This window comes from Ovis aries, chromosome X, assembly GCF_016772045.2.
Source record: "Ovis aries strain OAR_USU_Benz2616 breed Rambouillet chromosome X, ARS-UI_Ramb_v3.0, whole genome shotgun sequence".
NCBI classification, from domain to species: Eukaryota; Metazoa; Chordata; class Mammalia; order Artiodactyla; family Bovidae; genus Ovis; species Ovis aries.
In genome coordinates, this window is record NC_056080.1 from 80,119,974 (window position 1) to 80,137,774 (window position 17,801).

Consider the following 17,801-nt stretch of genomic DNA (forward strand, 5'->3'; position numbering starts at 1 on the left):
ACGTGACCCGGGCCGCGTGGATTGGCCGGCCCCGGGCAGTGGGGCAGAAGGTATGCGGAGAGCCGGCGGGGCGGGTGGCGTGCAGGCCTTCGCCAGGCAGTGGCCAAATGGTGGGTAGGTACAGGCGGGTCGGAGGTGGGGGGAGGTTCGAGCAGCCAAGGCTGCCGAGGAGAGGGTTGACCAAAGAGGGAGAAGGTGGGGCCGATTCCCTGCCGAGCCCTGGGCGATCCCACTGAGGCTGGAAAGTGGCTGGGGCGTGCATGCGTGCGTACGGAGTCTGGAGGGCACTGCTGGGGAGTACAAACGCGCCACAAGCTAGGGTAGTCCTCAGTGGGGACATTTATATGGCATTTCTAAAATCCTGGCCACAGCCCTATGGGAGAAGCTGTCCCCACCCTCAGCACTGTCATCCCCTTTGACAAATGAAACTGAGGTCAAAGCGGGTGACTTTAATTCAGCTTTACATACACGAGTATGCAACCTGCGGATTAGAATCATGCGGCAGGGTCACCCGAGTCTGTGGCTCCAGATCAAGGGACACATACTTAAGCACCTAGACCAGTAGACAGCGTTCCTGTCCCCTATAACCTCGGCTACTCTGCACCCTGGAGGTGTAACTGGGCCACTCCCATCCCTACATAATTCTCTCCTCCCAGTCCCTATTCCTAAGGTCAGCTCTTCTGTTCTTGCCCAACACCGGTGGGGCCTGAACTCAGGCTTTTGGAATGGAGTTTTTATCATGGATTGTGTTTGGAACTCCATTTAGGCTTCAACAGTGCACTGCTGCACAGTATTTGTTGTGGACATCACCAAATCAGGCATTATACATCTAAATACAAGCTGGTGTGGTGCACAGTGCATGGTCACACATCCCAGCTTATCTGTGTTCACAACAGCTTTACCTTAGAGTGCTTTAAAGATGTCATGGTGTCATTATGGTCATTGTTTCATTCACCCCTCGTGAATCTGCTTTAACTATACCCACACACATACACATTCAAAAGAGTAAACGGAATTATCACATGACCCAGCAACTCCTAGCTTTATATACACCCTATGTAAGTAAAACTATAATCCACAAACTTGAAAAGGAATGTTCATAGCATTATTCACAATAGACAAAAAGTAAAAATCCAGATTTCTACAAACCAATGGACAAAACAGTCTATACAGAGGATGGACTATTATGTGGCCATAAAAAAGAATGAAATTTTGTAACATGCTCTAGTGTAGATGAACCTGAAATACATTATGCTAAGAAGCTAGGAGACAAAAAGGTCACATTACTGTATGATGCCATTCATACAAACTGTCCAGAATATGTTAAATCCCTAGAAACAGTAAACACGAGTGGTTCCCAGGGGCTGGGACAGTGAATGGGGACAGACTACTCAGGGGTACAGTTCTCTCTGGAGTGATATGAATGTCCTAAAATGAACCACAGTGATGGTTATAGAACTCTTTGAGTATGCTAAGTACCACTAAAATGTATTCTTTCAATGGGTGAACTGCATGGAATGTGAGATGTCCAGTTAAGTGAGGTTAAAATTTTGATTTGCATTCTATCAATTTTCTGTATGACCCTGTAATCAACTGTTATTTTTATAGAAAAATGTCAACTATTTAATATTTACTTGGCTGCACCAGGACTCACTTGCAGCATTGCAGCATGTGGGCTCTAGTTCCCCAACCAGTGATTTAACCCAGGCCCTCTACATTGGGAGTGCAGAGTCTTAGCCACTGGACCATCAGGGAAGTCCCTGGTATTTTTAAATAATTTTGTATTTTGATACATTCGATATATTTTCTATCAATTATATCAACTATTTTTAAAGTTTTTGAAGTTTTATGAAATAAGCATACTAACTATCATGCTAATTTTACAGGCCAGGGAACCAGCTTAGTGAGTTAAAAAAGCCAGGAACAGAAAGACTAGGCCCTGCAGACGACTCAGTGGCAGACTGGTTCTTCCATCTCTACCACACATTCTAGAACAAAAACCCCTTGATGACCAGTTAGTGAGAATGATAGAAATAAGGATCACGACATACCAGATATATCCAGCCAACTTTAGTTTTGAAGCTCTGGTCTATCTTTCATTTATCTAGCAGGTATTCTCTTGTATTCCAACCACATGGTTTAAATGCTCTGACCTAAAATAAGGAGTTGGCTCAGGGCTGGCTTTTCAGGCTGCATACTGTCCTTTAGTGGTCTACCTCCTGCCTACTACCCTTTCCAGGGCTTGTTGGGGACATGGATCTCTCTCCTGGTTTAAAGAACAGCTTCTTCCTTATTTAGGATTTTATCAAGGAGAAACAAAATCACACATACAAACAAAATCACACATACAAGGCACAAACAGAGCAAAGCAAACAGCTAGCCAGTTCTTCATTGCTTTATTAACGTCAACTTTAATATTGTCAGTAGATGAGTACAACTGAGCTAACAGTTTGGCTTTGTCATTGGGTAAATAAGACATTCCTGAGATCTGACCAGAGAGCACAGTGTGGAGGTCAGACCTAGTCGTGTCCTCTCTTCACAGAACAGTCACTTCAAACAGCACAGGACATCCTAAGAGCTTTCACTGCTGCTCCACAGCCTCTGCACGGGAGCGGAGGGATGAAGGCAAACACCAGAGGAAATTCCCCATCAACTGCAGTCACACAGTACCTGGAAGGCTGCAGGTAGGACAGCAGCACCTGACCTCATGCACGGGCCATCAGTGGGCAGCATGGTGGTATAATGCTGCCCAACTTGGGCGACTGCAGTCTACAATTCAATTCACATTTTTTTTTTTACTTATGAGGAAAATGCACACATTTAAGAAACTGTTACCTTATGTTGGTCTCTACCCCAATTATCTCTAGTCTCATCAGAAAACTTGCTATCAGGTGGTTGTTTTGTTAGCTATTCTGTCACTTCAAACTTTATCTTATAATCCACTTTAATGATTCAAAGGTAAGAGTTATACACGCACACATAGTTATGGCTTAACAAGAAAGCAGTTAACTTGCACTGTTTTTAAAAAGAATAAAGCACAATAACATAGATTTAAGTGATCATTTGGCAACAAGCATAAACGTAAGGTAAGGTAAATAGGCCAATCTGTTAGTCAAAGCCAACAGCTAAGCTATTTCATTAAAATTCGTTCCACAGCCAATATGATGTGTTTGGAACTGATTCCAAACATATCCAGCAGGTCACTGGGCTTCCCGCTCCGAGGGATCCCTGACACTGCCAGCTGATGGACCATGATGTCAGGCTCCAAGGAGACGGCTGCACAGACGGCCTCCCCGATACCACCTGGAGAAGCAAAGGATATTAGCATCTATTCTGGAAGTAGTCAGCCAGCCTCAAAACCCCATCATGTAGAGACCTTTGAATATGTGGTTCCCAGGGAGAAATGTTTCTCACTAGGCACTAATTTATAAACAACCGTTCCCTAACTGGCCAGAAGAGTTCTCATTCAAAAGTGCAAGTCTTAAAATTGCTCCCAGCCCCACTTATGGCAGGGGTTATCTCCACTGGGGCTCCATGGATGCAAGGATCTCTGGAGCTCAGATTCTCAAACCTGTCAGGAGCCCAAGAATTAGCTGCTGACTTCAGAAAGGCCGGCGTGCAAGGCTGGCCTGGGGGTGGTGCCCAGGCAGTAGGCTGGTACGAGTCCTTGACATCAATGAGACACTTTACCTATTGCCAAGAGTGGTCTCTGTTCCTCAGCTGTTGGCACCACAGTGTGGTTTGTGGGGCTCACCTGCTTTCCTCTGGGAGCTGGGAAGTTTGGCACGTGCCTGGCAGCCATCAGCCCTCAATAATACTCGCGGCAATGAGTCTGGAGTGGGTTCCCTAGGTCTCCAGGGGGACATCTATTGCTGCTGGTTAAGGGAGCATGCTGGGGGACCCCCAAAGGAGGGAGGGGGGTGGGAGGGAGGCAGGGAGGGAACCAAAGGAGTGGGGGTCTTCACCCCTGACCCGTGTCTTCTGCCCTTGGGGGTCCCGGTGTATGCCCTTTCCTTGGAGAGTGCTTCCCTGCAGACCACAGGCTTGCTCTGGAGCCCCTGACACACGAACACATGAAGCTCCCCACTCACTCCTCTGCCCTACCTGACCTTCCCAGGCCGAACACTGCCCAGCCCCCTCTCCCTGGTCACACTTCCTGCATTTGCTGTGTTCTCTGCTTGCAAGGTACTGTCTGCATTTTTGCAGGGGGCAAACTATGAATCAGTCAATACACAAGAGCAACTGTGAAGCCTCTTACGATCCCTCCCGCCACAATGCCAAGTTAGACATTCCTCTGTACTGCCACTGAGCCACCCAAGGACCAGGCAGGGCACACTGTGCTGAGTACACACCAACGAGGATGGACATGGGACCTCCCTTAGCCAGTATAGATGGGCAAGAGACCCTAGACCCACAGCCTTGCGAAGAGCAAGTAATACAGGGTGAGTAGTCTGCTGGAGGGACTGCCCATGGTCATGGCATACTTCTGGTCAAGGAAAACAAAACATGTTCCACCAAAGCAGACTTTCAAAATGGTCCCCCCTAAGGCTTGCACACACCTTCTGGGTAGTGATCCTCCACTGTGATAATTTGGCCACCTGTGGCTTTTGCATTGAAGATGATGGTGGCAGCATCCAGAGGTTTAACAGTAAACAGGTCAATGATACGGATAGAAATATCTAGAAAACAGCAATAACCAGCTTAGTGTATCAAGCAGACTTAGACTAAAAAGATGCATTGGGGCAGACAGGCAGCCCAACCTCTTCCAGCCCGAACTTCAGTGTTCAGCAACCCCCAACTGACCTTGCTTGGAAAGATCATCAGCAGCAGCTAAGGCTTCGTGCAAAGTAATTCCAGCTCCGACAACCATAATCTTGTCGTTCACACTTTGACGGATGACCTGGTGTTGCACCCACAAAACAAAAATGCTGCGCTTACTACACAGACTGAGTCTCAAAGTGGAGGACAGTCTGCTCTCTCGAACCTACCAATTTCAGTGCTTAATAGTTCACTATACGAAAGGCTGAGTCAGTACACTGACCAATAAGGACTGCTCTCTTTAATAAGCCCCACTTCATGTTTATTTAACAAATTTGTCTACCTTTCCTCATGATTTACAATGCCAAATCACTAAGTTCTTTTACAGTATGCAAAATGACCCTTTACTAAAGCAGGTGGATTTCCAACTGGAATGTGAAAGACAGAAGACCAGAAGCAAATTCAACAGCCCATCTGCTCTAGTGTGGACTCACCGCCACCAAGGGATCTGAAAAGGCACCACCTCTGGACTGCTTAGACCTCTTTCTGGAGGTATCCATGCAGATTGGACTCTGATGATGAACGTGCTAATGAGGGCTATTTGAGAGCATCTTTGGGTGATCTGTGCCAAGAACCCTGTATGCCCAAGTGCCCTGTGACACCCATGCATTAGTGGGCCCATTCTGTGACTGAGGAAAGCAAACCTGAGAACAGGAGGAACTCGCCCAGGGCAGGGTTGAGACCAACAGCCAGACCCATATGAATTCAAAGCCCATGCTCCCAACCATTTGCTAGTCTGTAAGCAGATAGGGTTCTCTGCTCTGTTTTTCATTGGTTTGTTTCTTTCAAAGTCACCCAACCAAAGGCATCTGAAATTAGTCTGCATTGCGTTCCTCTCTATAGGTTTCCCTGTAGCATAAGCACCACTATGACTAGATATCTAGGGCTTCAAACCACTTGCCCCATCCTTTAAGAATGTCCTAGCCTTTGTATATGTAAATATATGTATATGTATATATAAATATACACACATACCCCTGTATGCCCCTTTGCAAACCCAGCCTTGAATTATTCATGCCATGCATATCATCACACATAATTTAACTCACATCAGGAAATTTACTTCATTTTGTCAGGATAGGACAAACATCACGGGGAAAAAAAGACAAGAGAGATGTGAAAACTCTGAAAACCACATGACTGTCACCGAGACACCCTCCCTGCCACCCCTAGAGGCAAACAGATGGCCTTGAGTGGGAGTCCATGGAACAATAGCACCTGTACTTCACACTGAAGTGAATAGTTCAGCTTTTCCATTCAGTGGAATGAAACTATGGGGGGCTAGGAACTGTTCTGAATATACCTGCTCTCCTGTGGCACTAAAGCTATTCAGGGCTCATTTATTCATTCTGAGCACTACCACTGTGAATTCTGGTGCAACCTAGTCCTTTATCAAGTTGGAAGTCATGTATTGCTCCTTTAATAGTGACTATCATTCTTTTACATACTTAAGAAGAGTATTCTAAAAGGCTTAGAAGATAAAAGGCAGGACATAAAACAGTCCTATGCAACATGATCTCAACTAAGATATACACCTAGAAAAAGTCAGGAAGAAAACATGCCCAAACATCTGTAAGGCCTACCCTCTAGGTGGTGGACAATCATGTATTTTCTCCACAGATGCTATTGGCTTTCTTCATGCACAACTCCGAAAGGCAGGCCCATAGACAGCAGGTTGCTGACTGGGCTTGCTACTCACCCTTCTTTGTCCCTCATCTTCAAAATATAGCTGCTAACTATCTGTGCTTCCAAGGCTTTCTCAAGGAGACAGGAGATAGGAAGCACCCAGCAGGGCTGAAGGTGTGGCCACATCCCACAAAACCAACCTCAGGGCCACACAATGGCCAGAGGCAAGATGGTTCACGTTTGTTATATTCCTGGCCTCCGATGGGCAAAACAATAACCTAACAGATCTACTACTCATTTGAAATGGGTTCTATTATTTTTTTAGCTTGATGCTGTCTGTGGTAACGTACAGCCAAGCAACTCAAGAGTCTTCAAGTTATTTATCTTTAAAGGTTCAACAGAGACTCCTTTCAGAAAGGAGAAAAGTTAAGTTCAGGCTGACATTGGCAGAATATTACTTTCTGAAGAAAAGCAGGGAAATATGTTTTTTTTTAAAGACTAGAACAAAGGAAGAATGAAGCCTCAACTGTTGGGGCCCCTAACTCTGGCTGTAAAGAACAGTGCTCCCAACACAAACTAATACTGGAAGATACAGGAGAACTTAATTAAGGCCTTACCTTGGCCTGTCCAATCGCAAAGCTTTCTTGTGGGGTGTAAATAATTGCAGTTTCTGGCCGACTGGTTCGAATGTAGCACATTCCCTAGGGTGCAAATGAATACCAGAGCCACAGTTTAGAAAATAAAACTAAATTTCCAACTAATAAACCTTAAAAGGAAGCTGGGAAGGACTGAACAATTCTTAGCATGAAAAACACAATGTGCATTTTGGAGCGAGGGATAACCGTCTCTAACCACTGGCAACAGGTCAGGTGTTACTGATCAGGAGGCAAAAGCCTGTGAGGGAAGCTGCTGGATGCCCAGTGACAAGCTCGCCATGCTATCATGCTCACCCCTTTGGGAAAGCTTCCTCAGATACACACCAATTTGTCTCAACCAAACATAAACTCGGGGCATGAGCACTTACTTACCTTGAATAGAAACCCTAAAACATAATGGTAAGCAATTTTTGTCACAACAGCATGTAATACTTCATTCTTAGAAATACCTTAGATACCAGAACATAAAATTACTCGTCTTCCAATGAGAAGATGTCAATTCTTTTCATCGTCATCACCTTGAACATATAAATAGAACTATAAACAAATACTCAAATATCTATAGAGTATTTGTTAATTTGTGTGCATGCATGCTAAGTCATGTTGAACTCTGTGACCCCATGGACTGTGTAGCCCGCCAGGCTCCTCTGTCTAAGGGGCTTCCCAGGTGGCACTAGGAATGGAACCTGCATGTTGCATGACCCATCTCAACCGTGCACAGGGTTGTGTGCAGGGCTGGGGGGTGGTAGTGGTGAGGTGAGTCCAGTGACTGCTAGCTGGAGAGTTTGGAAACGTAAAGATTCTGTTCCCTAAACTTTCTTACAGCTGCAGGGTTCTGTGTCTCCTACACTGCAGGCAGATTCTTTACCCACTGAGCCATCAGGGAAGCCCCTGCAGCTGGGTTCTGGACAGGAGCCAGGTTGTGTCCAACTGATGCCCCTGGGTGAGACTTCAGGAGGGGTAGGCAGGGCAGAAGTCAGACTTTTACCTTTATAAGCAGTTTTTGAGGAGGGTGGGCCAGGGCTGGGGATTCTAGGGTTCATCTCCAGTTGCAGCTGACAACTCTCCAGCTTTCTGGCTATCACAAGGTGGCAGTCACACAGGCTGTATCACCTGGTGGCTTGTCACTGGAGCCCACTGCCATGGCTCTGCCAAGGATTCCTGGTCCCAGAGCCCCCCAGTTTCCCCCTCTTCTTGACCTAAGTTTCACCCCATACAGTTCGCTGGGAGTTTGACCTTGTTCTGCACTGTTTTTTTTTTTTTTTTTTACAATGCAAATGTGTTCATGTTCTACATGCTTCCATTACCCTTTTTGGGGTAATGGCGCTATCTTTAAAGGGAATCCTACAGGACTTCCCTGGTGGTCCAGTGGTTAAGAATTCACCTTCCAGTGCAGGGGACACAGGTTAGATCCATGGACCAGGAGGATCCCACATGCTGCAGAGAGACTAAGCCCATGTGCCGCAACTACTGAAGCCCGTGTGCGCCCTAGAGCCCATGCTCTGCATCAAGAGAAGCCATCACAATGAAAAGCCTGCGCACCACAACTAGAAAGTAGGCCCCACTTGCCACAACTAGAGTAAGCCTGTGCAGCAACAAAGACCCAGTGCAGCCAAAAAAAGCCTACAATTAAATTACGTGTGTGTGTGTCGCTCAGTCAGGTCTGACTCTTTGCAACCCCATGGACTGTAGCCCACCAGGTTCCTCCGTCCATGGGATTCTCCAGGCAAGAATACTGGGGTGGGTTTCCATTTCCTTCTCCAAGGGATCTTCCCGACCTAGGGATCGAACCCAGGTCTCCTGCATTGCAGGCAGACACTTTAACCTCTAAGCCACCAAATTACCTGTAACAAACATCTATTACCTTTGTGATGAGAAAAGTAATATCAAACCATCAGTACCAAACTAGCAGGAAAGCCCAGACACATTTTTTGTCTGTACCAGTGTTTTCTAAGAAATACCTTGGTATTGGCCGCCAGGAAAATAGCATGCTCTGTCGAGATGGCATCACTTGGATAGAAAATCGTGCAATTTGGAATGGCTCGGAACATGGCTAGGTCCTCCAGGGCCATCTGGGAGGGGCCGTCTTCACCTGAGAAAGCAAAACCATAGCTCAACAAAGAGACCCCAGTAGGAGCCTGCCCTCCACTGGATGAGTGACTGTGCTGTCTGCCATGGGGGCCACCATCCCAGCAGTCGCTACAGACACTGTAAGCAACACAGCAGAAGCCACTTCTTGGCCTCGAGCCTCGCCAGCATCTGGCACTCAGTGTGACTGGTACTGCTACCCTAGGTGACCCATGCTCTCTTCCAAGTACCAGGTCTCTGCCCCTGTCCTCTTCTCCGAGGAGGGTCCCTCCAGACTCTGTTGTTTCTTCTCTGCTCTTTTACCTTTTCCATCAAGAGATGAAAGTCTTCAGACTCCAGTGGTCTCTCATTTCTCATGGCTTTCAAAGTAGCTGAGCATTATAGAACATACCTTCGGGGTGCCCTGGGGGTACTGTTGGAACTCAGGGACTTCATGTAACCCAACGTACGCCAGGGTGTCTGAGCTCTTCCAGCTAGGAAGGAGACTGTCACCGTGGACACTGCCTGGACTGGGACCATTGTCTCTTCAAAGAACTCCAGTTCTTCTGGGTTGGACTTAGAACCACTTTTCCACTTGGCTGACTTTAAAACTGACTTTATACCCAGCCCCAGGAGAGGCCCCTGTGCAGGCCCTCCTCTCTTCCCTTGAATCTGGCCCACCCATAGTCTCCTTTGCCAGTCGAGCTCTCCCTGGAAGTCCCTGGGACAACACCCAGACGTACAGTTCCAGCCCTCCCCTCCAGCCTTCTGGCAGCAAGGGTCAGCTGTCAGTCACATCTACCTTGATGACCTGCCCTGCCACAGGCATGTCAGGTGCCCCATCTTTCTAGAGTCCCCATTGCTATCCTCCACAAACACAACTCCCAGATGTTTCCTAGGCAAGAAACCACTGGGCACTGGCGTTTTGCTTCTCATGCAGTTTGGGACTCCTCCTGTCAGCGATGTTGCCGTCTTTGCTCAGGCTCTTACAGGTTCGTTCCATTTTCTATCCAGTGCTAACGCACACCTCCATCCTCCTCCTGGCTTCCCTGTTTCTCATCCACAGTTAATGCCCCGATGTTGGCCGCCTTGAGGCTTCCCATTCATTCTACCTGACCAGGCTGCTTATCCCAGGAGACCCCTGGCAAGCTGTCTGTCCCAACTCAGACTAAGGCGACCAAACAGCAGGAAAGAATTCTGTGATGCCAGAGTGGCCCAATCACTACCTAGTATGTGGCTTGTCACAGAAGAGGCACTCAGGATAAGTATTTCTCAGTGACTGAAACAATGGGCACTTTACAGTAATACCAGGCGATCAGCTAAAAAGTTACCCAGTTTCTGGAACTTCTGAAACACAATATGGCCCTTAAAAAAAAACAGGTTACAAATAATCAAACTAATATCACAGAACTCTATGTTGGGCAGTTCAACTGCTCACATGCTGATCTTTCTCTAAAGGAGGAGGGCAATTAAGATGATGGCATTGAGAACTCATACCTACGGACACCCCACAGTGGGACCCAATAAGATTGATGTTGGTTTGCGAGATGGCTCCCATCCGGATCTGATCAAAGGCTCGGGTCAAAAAGGCAGCGAAGGTGCAAGCAAAAGCCACGGTGCGACCACGGGTGACACATCCCAGCGCCACACTCACCTGCATCACAAAAAAGGTGAATCAGAACCTGTTTCCCAGTGTAGAGTGTATGCTTCTCAGGATCACCTATCCTTTGCACCTCCTCACCTCGCCACACCCCTCCTCCAGCCACCTACCTGGGAAAATCCCAAACCTGGCAAATTCACCGTGTCCCCTGAACACTGCCAGAAACGAGAGGAACTGAAGTCGTGGCCCCATTTCTTCAAATCCAAGCTGGGGAACCTCGGGACACTCAAGGCTGCCCTGCAGTCCTTGTGGGTCTCCTTCCCACTCTCCTCGTCTCCTGCCTCTGTCCCCTCTTCCCACCCTGCTGAATCTCATCCTTCTCCTGCTTTCTCAAGGGGCTCTCTGACCATGCAGTTGTCCCCTCCCTTCCCACGTTACCTCAGTTTCTCCCTCAATTTCCCCTTGCACTCCTGCTCCAGATTCTGCCCTTCGTCCATGTTCTCCTTCCCAGGAAAACCTTGCACACTCTCTCATTTCCCACTTTCTGCACGTTCTCCTTCATCTAGGCCGCCATCCCCATGAGGGACCTGGAAGCTGCCAAATGCAAGAGGTCGCCTGAGTTCCTCTGCATCACATCTGACCTCTGAGGAGCATCCAGCACTAGGGACTGCCTGCCTCACTGGATGTTGCTGCTCCCTCCCTGGCTGGAGCTGCCAGGAGGTGCACCTGGACTAAGTCCTGGGGCTGAGTGCCACACTCCTCCTCATCTGCCCCCTTCACAGGGAACCAGCATGGGGTCCCATGGTGTCACTCTGATCTGCATGATGCTAAGGTCTCCTCTGTCTCTCTATTGCTCACCTCTCCTGCAAAGCCAGGCTCACACACCCTGGTGGCCTTCAAACTAGAAGATGAGTATCTCAGAGGTAAACAAAGACCTTTCAAAGGGTGCATGGCTGTGGCTGGTCTCAACATCAAGATCCTTGACTCCCATATCTGCCTGCTAGGGAAAGGGCCCAGGGCCTCCTTCCCACCGTCTCCCTGATAATCACCTCCCAGCAACTAACTGCCAAAATGTATAGTCTCACCCACCTCGGGTTGCTCCTTCAGTGGGGCAACATCCTGGAATATAAGAGCCCCAGAAACAGAAAGAATAATTTGAAATAATCACAGCAGCCTTGAAAAACTACAAAGCTCAAAAGACTGGATAACAAATCCTTCTGTAAGTCAGGGGTTTTCCAATTCTTCTAACAAAACTGAAAGAGAACCTAACTGAAGTGTCAATCCTTTACAAGTAATTTTCCACAAACAACTGGACATGAAAGATCACTGTGTGATTTTTGGCTTATAGTTGGAACGGGATTCAAATGAACTGAATGACGTTGCTGCAACAAAATTTTTACTCTTTCCAGCACCATATTTACTTGAATAAGGTTTTCCGGCACTTACATCATTTAAATACAAATAGATTTTGTTCTGAATCTTATCTCATTCTAGCTCTAATAAGTGTACTTAACTACTGCTACACAAGCTAAAAATTATAGCCATATCTCAATCCAGAAGAAAAAAATGGTAATGCTCTAAGGCCTGTGGATGTAGGAAACAAATTTTAAAAACCATCAATGTATATGCATAGTTTATTGCAGAATTAACAGTAAAAGGCTTTCATGAATAAGAAGTAAAATGGAAGTAAGAATTCAAGTAGAAAAACATTTAATTTCTGACAAAGAGAGCCTTCGTGTAACTGGATGATTTAAGTATTCGAGTATCACAAACTACAACATATGGGAAGTTACATCCTCGGCATCAGTTAAATCTAGATACCAAGGATATATTTAGATGTGAACTTAAAAAATTTAATGAAAAATTTAGATGTTAACTTAAAGCTTTTAGATCTACTTAGAAAAAGACATTCAGCAGTTTGGAAAGCAAACACATCTGGAGATAAATGATCTATCCTCTGACCTACCTGGAACCCCTACCCCCAGTCTAAGAGGTAGTCTAACCCCTCAGGGCTCAGCGAGGGCTCCTATGTCCCCAAAACCCATTCCTGCTCTAGTCTTGTCTGTTTCCCAGGTGCTCTGGCCTATGCCCATTGCCAGCCTTGGTTACACCCGGTCATCTACCCTACATGAGTATGCATCTCCCCAACCCCACAGCTACTGACCTGGTCCAAGCTGTCATCTCCTGCCACTACCCCACTTCCCTCAACAAGCTCTTCTCCATACCAGAGTCTCAGGCCCTTCCTTCTGCTCCCTGAACAGCTCCAATCTGGGCATGCAGCAGAGCTAGCTGGGCGCTCTGCTGGGAATGCTATCCCTGGATCTGCGTGTGACGGACTCCTTGTCACTTAAGTCTCAGTTTAAATGTCACCTCTTCTGAGAGCTTGCTCCTGATTGGCCCTAGTCATGCTCTCCCTGAAGCCACCAGTTTTATCTGGCAGCACAGGACACTATTCACTTGGTGGCTGCTTCTTTACTAGGTTTTTTTTTTTCAGTTGCTGGTTGAAAGAATCAATGCATAGGGAAGCAAACTTTTTGAGGCTCAATTCAGAAAAATGAGTTGTATTTTTTTTTCCATTAAAAATGGAAATAGGTTAATGAGACCCACTGAAAAATGCTCATATCCTTACAATTGCAGTGACCTGCTTTACTGAACAGAGGGGCTTAGATTCCAACACTGATAGGGCCAGGGAAGCACCATGAACAAAGGAGTAGGCCAGCAAGAGGCAGGGACATGGTGAGATGGCTGTGGATGCCCATCTAAACAGGGCCCCTGCTTGACTCCAGCCAACTGGTGGCAGGAAGGAGGGAATGTTGTTCCAGTGTTGCCAGATCTTCCCATTCTTTAAGAAAAATCCAGAAATCTGGATTCCATATAAAAATTTCCTGACTTTAAAAAGCTGGCAACTAATTTAAAATATTTGTAAATACTGTTTGTTCCAAACAAAATATCTCTGGTCACGTGAGGCCTGCTGGCCCATAGCTTTCTGGTCAGTGCTGTTTCTGGCCTCTGCGATATGAGGGTAAATGTGTGCTATCCTCTGCACTGGTGCAGAACTTTAGAAGTCAAGGCATTTACTTGCATGAACACTGAAATATCTAGGATATATTAGGCCCCATACTACAAGGTGGAGAGACAAACCACAATCCCTTGAGGTTCTGCACCTACTGGCCACAGCCAGGCAATCCTACAACATCCCAGGGGCCACCTAGAGCTACTAGGGAGCTAGACATTCTTCAGACTAGGAGCCCTGAGGTCAGATGGCTGCAGCCCGCAGACTCTCTGGAGAAAGTGTGGGGCCATCTAACCATGCCTATCCCAGCAATCCTGGAAGCCACCCCTCATACTCTTCCTGACTGCTCTCTACTTGTTTCCCCTGAGACTTTTTCCCTCCACTCCCTTTGCCTTTGTAAGTGGAAAGAAAAACTGTAAGGGGGGCAGGCCTCCTCGAGTGGATAACCATTTGTCAATGAGATGACTCAAAGTGATGTTCCACACACGTACCATGTTTTGCTCAGCAATAAAACACTCGATGAAGCGCTCAGGGTGTTCTCTCTTGAATATGTCAGAGAAGGTGGAGTTCTTGGTATCACCATCCAGCACAATAACTCTGTCGTTTGCATGGCCCAGCTTGGCCAGAGCCAAACCACATGCTTTCCGAGTAGCTATCTGAAAGTCAACAGGAGAGTTTCTTAGAATGTATTTAGAAGAAAGGTGAAATTTGGTAGAATTATGAATTGTCATCCTCCTTAATGAAGCAAGCAAATTTGTAATTCACCGAAAATCTCCTTTGGGGTAATAAAAAAGGACTGCTGGGACTTCCCTGGTGGTCAAATGGTTAAAACTCTGTGCTCCCAATGCAGGGGCACAGGTTCAAGCCCTGATGGGAACTAAGATCCCACATGCCACACATGCGACCAAAAGGGAAAAAAATCCAAAACAACATGATTGCTAGCCAATCTTACATCCATACTTTGCTCACTTGGGTATCAATTTCCCAAAAATAAATTTATTCTTGTCTCATTCTTATAGTTGATAAAACTTAAATTTCCAAACATGCAAATGCCTCTGTGACTTATTTTAATTATAAAGCTGGTAACAGGGGCTTCCCTGGTGGTCCAGTGGTTGAGAATCTGCCCTGCAATGCAGGGGACACTGGCTCAATCCCTGCTCCTAGGAGATTCCACAGCTGTGCAACAACTGAGCCCATGCACTACTACTGAAGCCCACGTGCCCAAGAGCCCATGCTCTGCAACTAGAGAAGTCACAGTGTGAGAAGCCACACAACACAGCTAGAGGGTAGTCCCTGCTCTCCACAACTAGAGAAAGGCCATGTGTAACGAAGATAGAGCACAGACAGAAATAAGTAGTTTTTAAAAATGATAATACTCACTGTAAATATTAAAAGGGAGAACTTTGGAATCATTATACAAATAATAAATAATTCCATTAGCATACTGTATGAGACTGGACTGAACCCATGGATTAATCTGGGGGAAAACTGACGTCTTTACTATATTTTTTCTATTAAAAAACCCCCAGATTTGATATTCCCTAAGAGTTAAACATAGAATTACAATTATGACCCAGCAACTCTACTCCTAGGTAATTACCCAAGAGAAAAATACAAATACACAAAAAGCTGTACACTAATGTTCATTGCAGCATTATTCACAATAGCCAAAAGGTAGAAATAACCCAAATATGCAGCAACAGATGAATGGATAAATAGCAGACTCATAAAGTTTACATATTAGATGATCTCATTTATATGAAATGTCTGGAATAGGCAACTCCACAGACACAGAAAGTAAATTAGAAGTTACTAGGGGCTGGGTGGGAATGGAGAGGAATGTTTGTGAATACAGTGTTTCTCTATGGGATGACTGAAATGCTTTAAGATTCAGTGTGGTAATAGTTGCACAACTCTGTCATATGCTAAAAACTATCGGACTGTACACTTCAAATGGGTATATTGTAGAGAAAATTTTATCTCAATAAAGCTGTTATCAAAAAAATCAGGTTTGCCTCTTCATTTATCTTTGTTCATTCATCTAAACACTCTTAAAAATATTTTTTTAAACAGGCAATTCACATAGATGAGTACAAAAGTCAAGTTATGAAAGGATATTGAATGAAGAGGCCATCTTCCTCCTGCTCTCCCAGTTCCTCTCTCCAGAGGTAAGGGAAATGATAGGGTTGTGAAGTATCCTTTTGAGAATGGTCTACTCACAGAGCATCTCATACATACAAGGCATGTGAGCTTTTAAAGCTATAGTTTCATAAGTACCTCAATATAGACCATATGCATTTATTTTTAGTTATTTTACATTTATTGCTATTGTAAAAAGGAATAATCTCTCAATTGTATTAATATGAGAAAACAATCAATCCTTATATATTAGTTTAGCTACAAGCTCTCTTTCTAGACTCTTATTTCTAACATATTTTCTTATTTCTTTTCTTACTCATTCTGATTTCAATTCTCTTTTGAGTTTTCCAGACATACAACTCTACCACCTGCAAATAGGCTTGCGTTCTCATTGTTAGGATGGAGTCTTTTATTGTGAATGACCACAATTTCTCCTCTCTTAATATTGGTGAATGATTTGCATTACTAATTTGAATTTCACTGATTCTGATACTTCTTTTAAGGCACTAAAGACGTTGAGGCTGGTGAATGTCTTATTTCAGTTCCATTAGTTCAGTTCAGTCACTCAGCTGTGTCCAACTCTTTGCAATGTCTTATTTAGAATTTTTAAATCAATATTTCTAAGTTAGGCTGGCCTGTAGTTTCTTCCTTTTGGCTAGCTTTATAACATTTTGGCTTCATAAATGACCTTCTCCATATTCAAAAAGGTTTGAAATAGCAGAGGAATTAATCTATCCCTTGAAGGTTAAAATTAAGTCACTCTTGTAAGTAACTGAACCTGGCACTTTGGAGGTATAATTCCTAGACAGTTTTCTCAAATTTTCCTAATGGCTGTTGATCTCAAGTGTTTTTTAAAATTTTTATTTTTGGCCACACTGTGCAGCATGCAGCATCTTAGTTCCCTGACTAGGAATCAAATCCATGCTCCCTGCATTGGGAGCGTGGTCTTAACCACTGGATCGCCAGGGAAGTCCCTGACCTACTTAAGCATTTTGTCTATTTTTACTTAACTTTGGTATTTTATGTACTCCTTAAGAAGGTCCATTTTTTAAACAGGTTTTCAAACCAATTAGCATAGTTTTCTCAAAATTCTCTGAATGTTCTCTCGATTTGTGTTTATCTCCTCTAATGACTAATTTTATTCATTTATAGTTTTCATCTCTTTAAGTAGACTGGATAACAGCTTATCTACTGTTTAATAGTAATTCAGAGAGCCAACTCCTAGATTTGTGTATTAATGTGACTTCTTGTTCTTTAATTTACTAACTTTTTAATCAATTGGCCTGTGTCCTTAATTTCTATTAATAAAATATACACACTTCAAACAAAAAGTTACAATAATCTCACATACTTTCTAGACATAAACACTTCACCATAATCAATGCTAGAATCAACATTCATTCTATTCTGCACACTTGCACGGATATTTCTGTAGGATAAATACCTGTGAGTTGCACTTCTACTTTGAAGGGTGTGAACAGTTGGTGTTAACACATATTACCAAAGTACCTTCTGTTAATATGTGCTTTTTATTAATACCTTTCTTCTGCTTTTAAATTTGCTTTCTAATTTCTCAAAGTCAATTCATTTATTAGTAATCCATACTACCAGGCTAAGAAAACATAAGTAACACTCAAAATGTCCCCAAATAAATAAGGAAAACAAACAAGGGTCAGAAAAATTTCCTTCCTCCCAGGCTCACCACCTTGTTTCCTTAGGTTGTGAAGAGCCTGCCTATTTTGGATCTGCTGTAATATACCAGAAGGCAGGAGACAAAAATCATGATAAAAACAGAAAGGGTTACTCAGGGTTTCATGCCTAATTTGTTTCCTTTTTGAAGAACTGGCCTTTGGTGAACTGGTGCTCTTTCTTGTGTAAACCA

General features: G+C 44.8%; 1 protein-coding gene and 1 long non-coding RNA gene across 3 annotated transcripts in view; one reads left to right on the forward strand and one right to left on the reverse strand.

Annotated features, from left to right (window-relative positions):
* Positions 1 to 43: 43 nt before the first annotated feature.
* Positions 44 to 14,309, forward strand: LOC121818199 (uncharacterized). Of its 2 annotated transcripts, XR_006058272.2 has the most exons (4): positions 44 to 110; positions 2,543 to 2,684; positions 5,172 to 10,837; positions 11,334 to 14,309. It is a non-coding gene; the product is annotated as an uncharacterized LOC121818199 (long non-coding RNA). The 2 variants fall into 2 exon arrangements; XR_006058271.2 differs by having other exon boundaries at positions 44 to 114; positions 5,172 to 14,309.
* Positions 2,380 to 17,801, reverse strand: part of TKTL1 (transketolase like 1) — a 27,897-nt gene continuing 12,475 nt past the window's right edge. The window contains exons 7-13 of the mRNA XM_004022259.6: positions 14,272 to 14,436; positions 10,665 to 10,821; positions 9,062 to 9,192; positions 7,062 to 7,145; positions 4,804 to 4,900; positions 4,560 to 4,679; positions 2,380 to 3,303 (exon numbers count right to left, since the gene is read on the reverse strand). Coding sequence (XP_004022308.2) covers positions 3,131 to 3,303; positions 4,560 to 4,679; positions 4,804 to 4,900; positions 7,062 to 7,145; positions 9,062 to 9,192; positions 10,665 to 10,821; positions 14,272 to 14,436 — 927 coding nt within the window. The 3' untranslated portion in view covers positions 2,380 to 3,130. The remainder of the gene's footprint in view (positions 3,304 to 4,559; positions 4,680 to 4,803; positions 4,901 to 7,061; positions 7,146 to 9,061; positions 9,193 to 10,664; positions 10,822 to 14,271; positions 14,437 to 17,801) is intronic.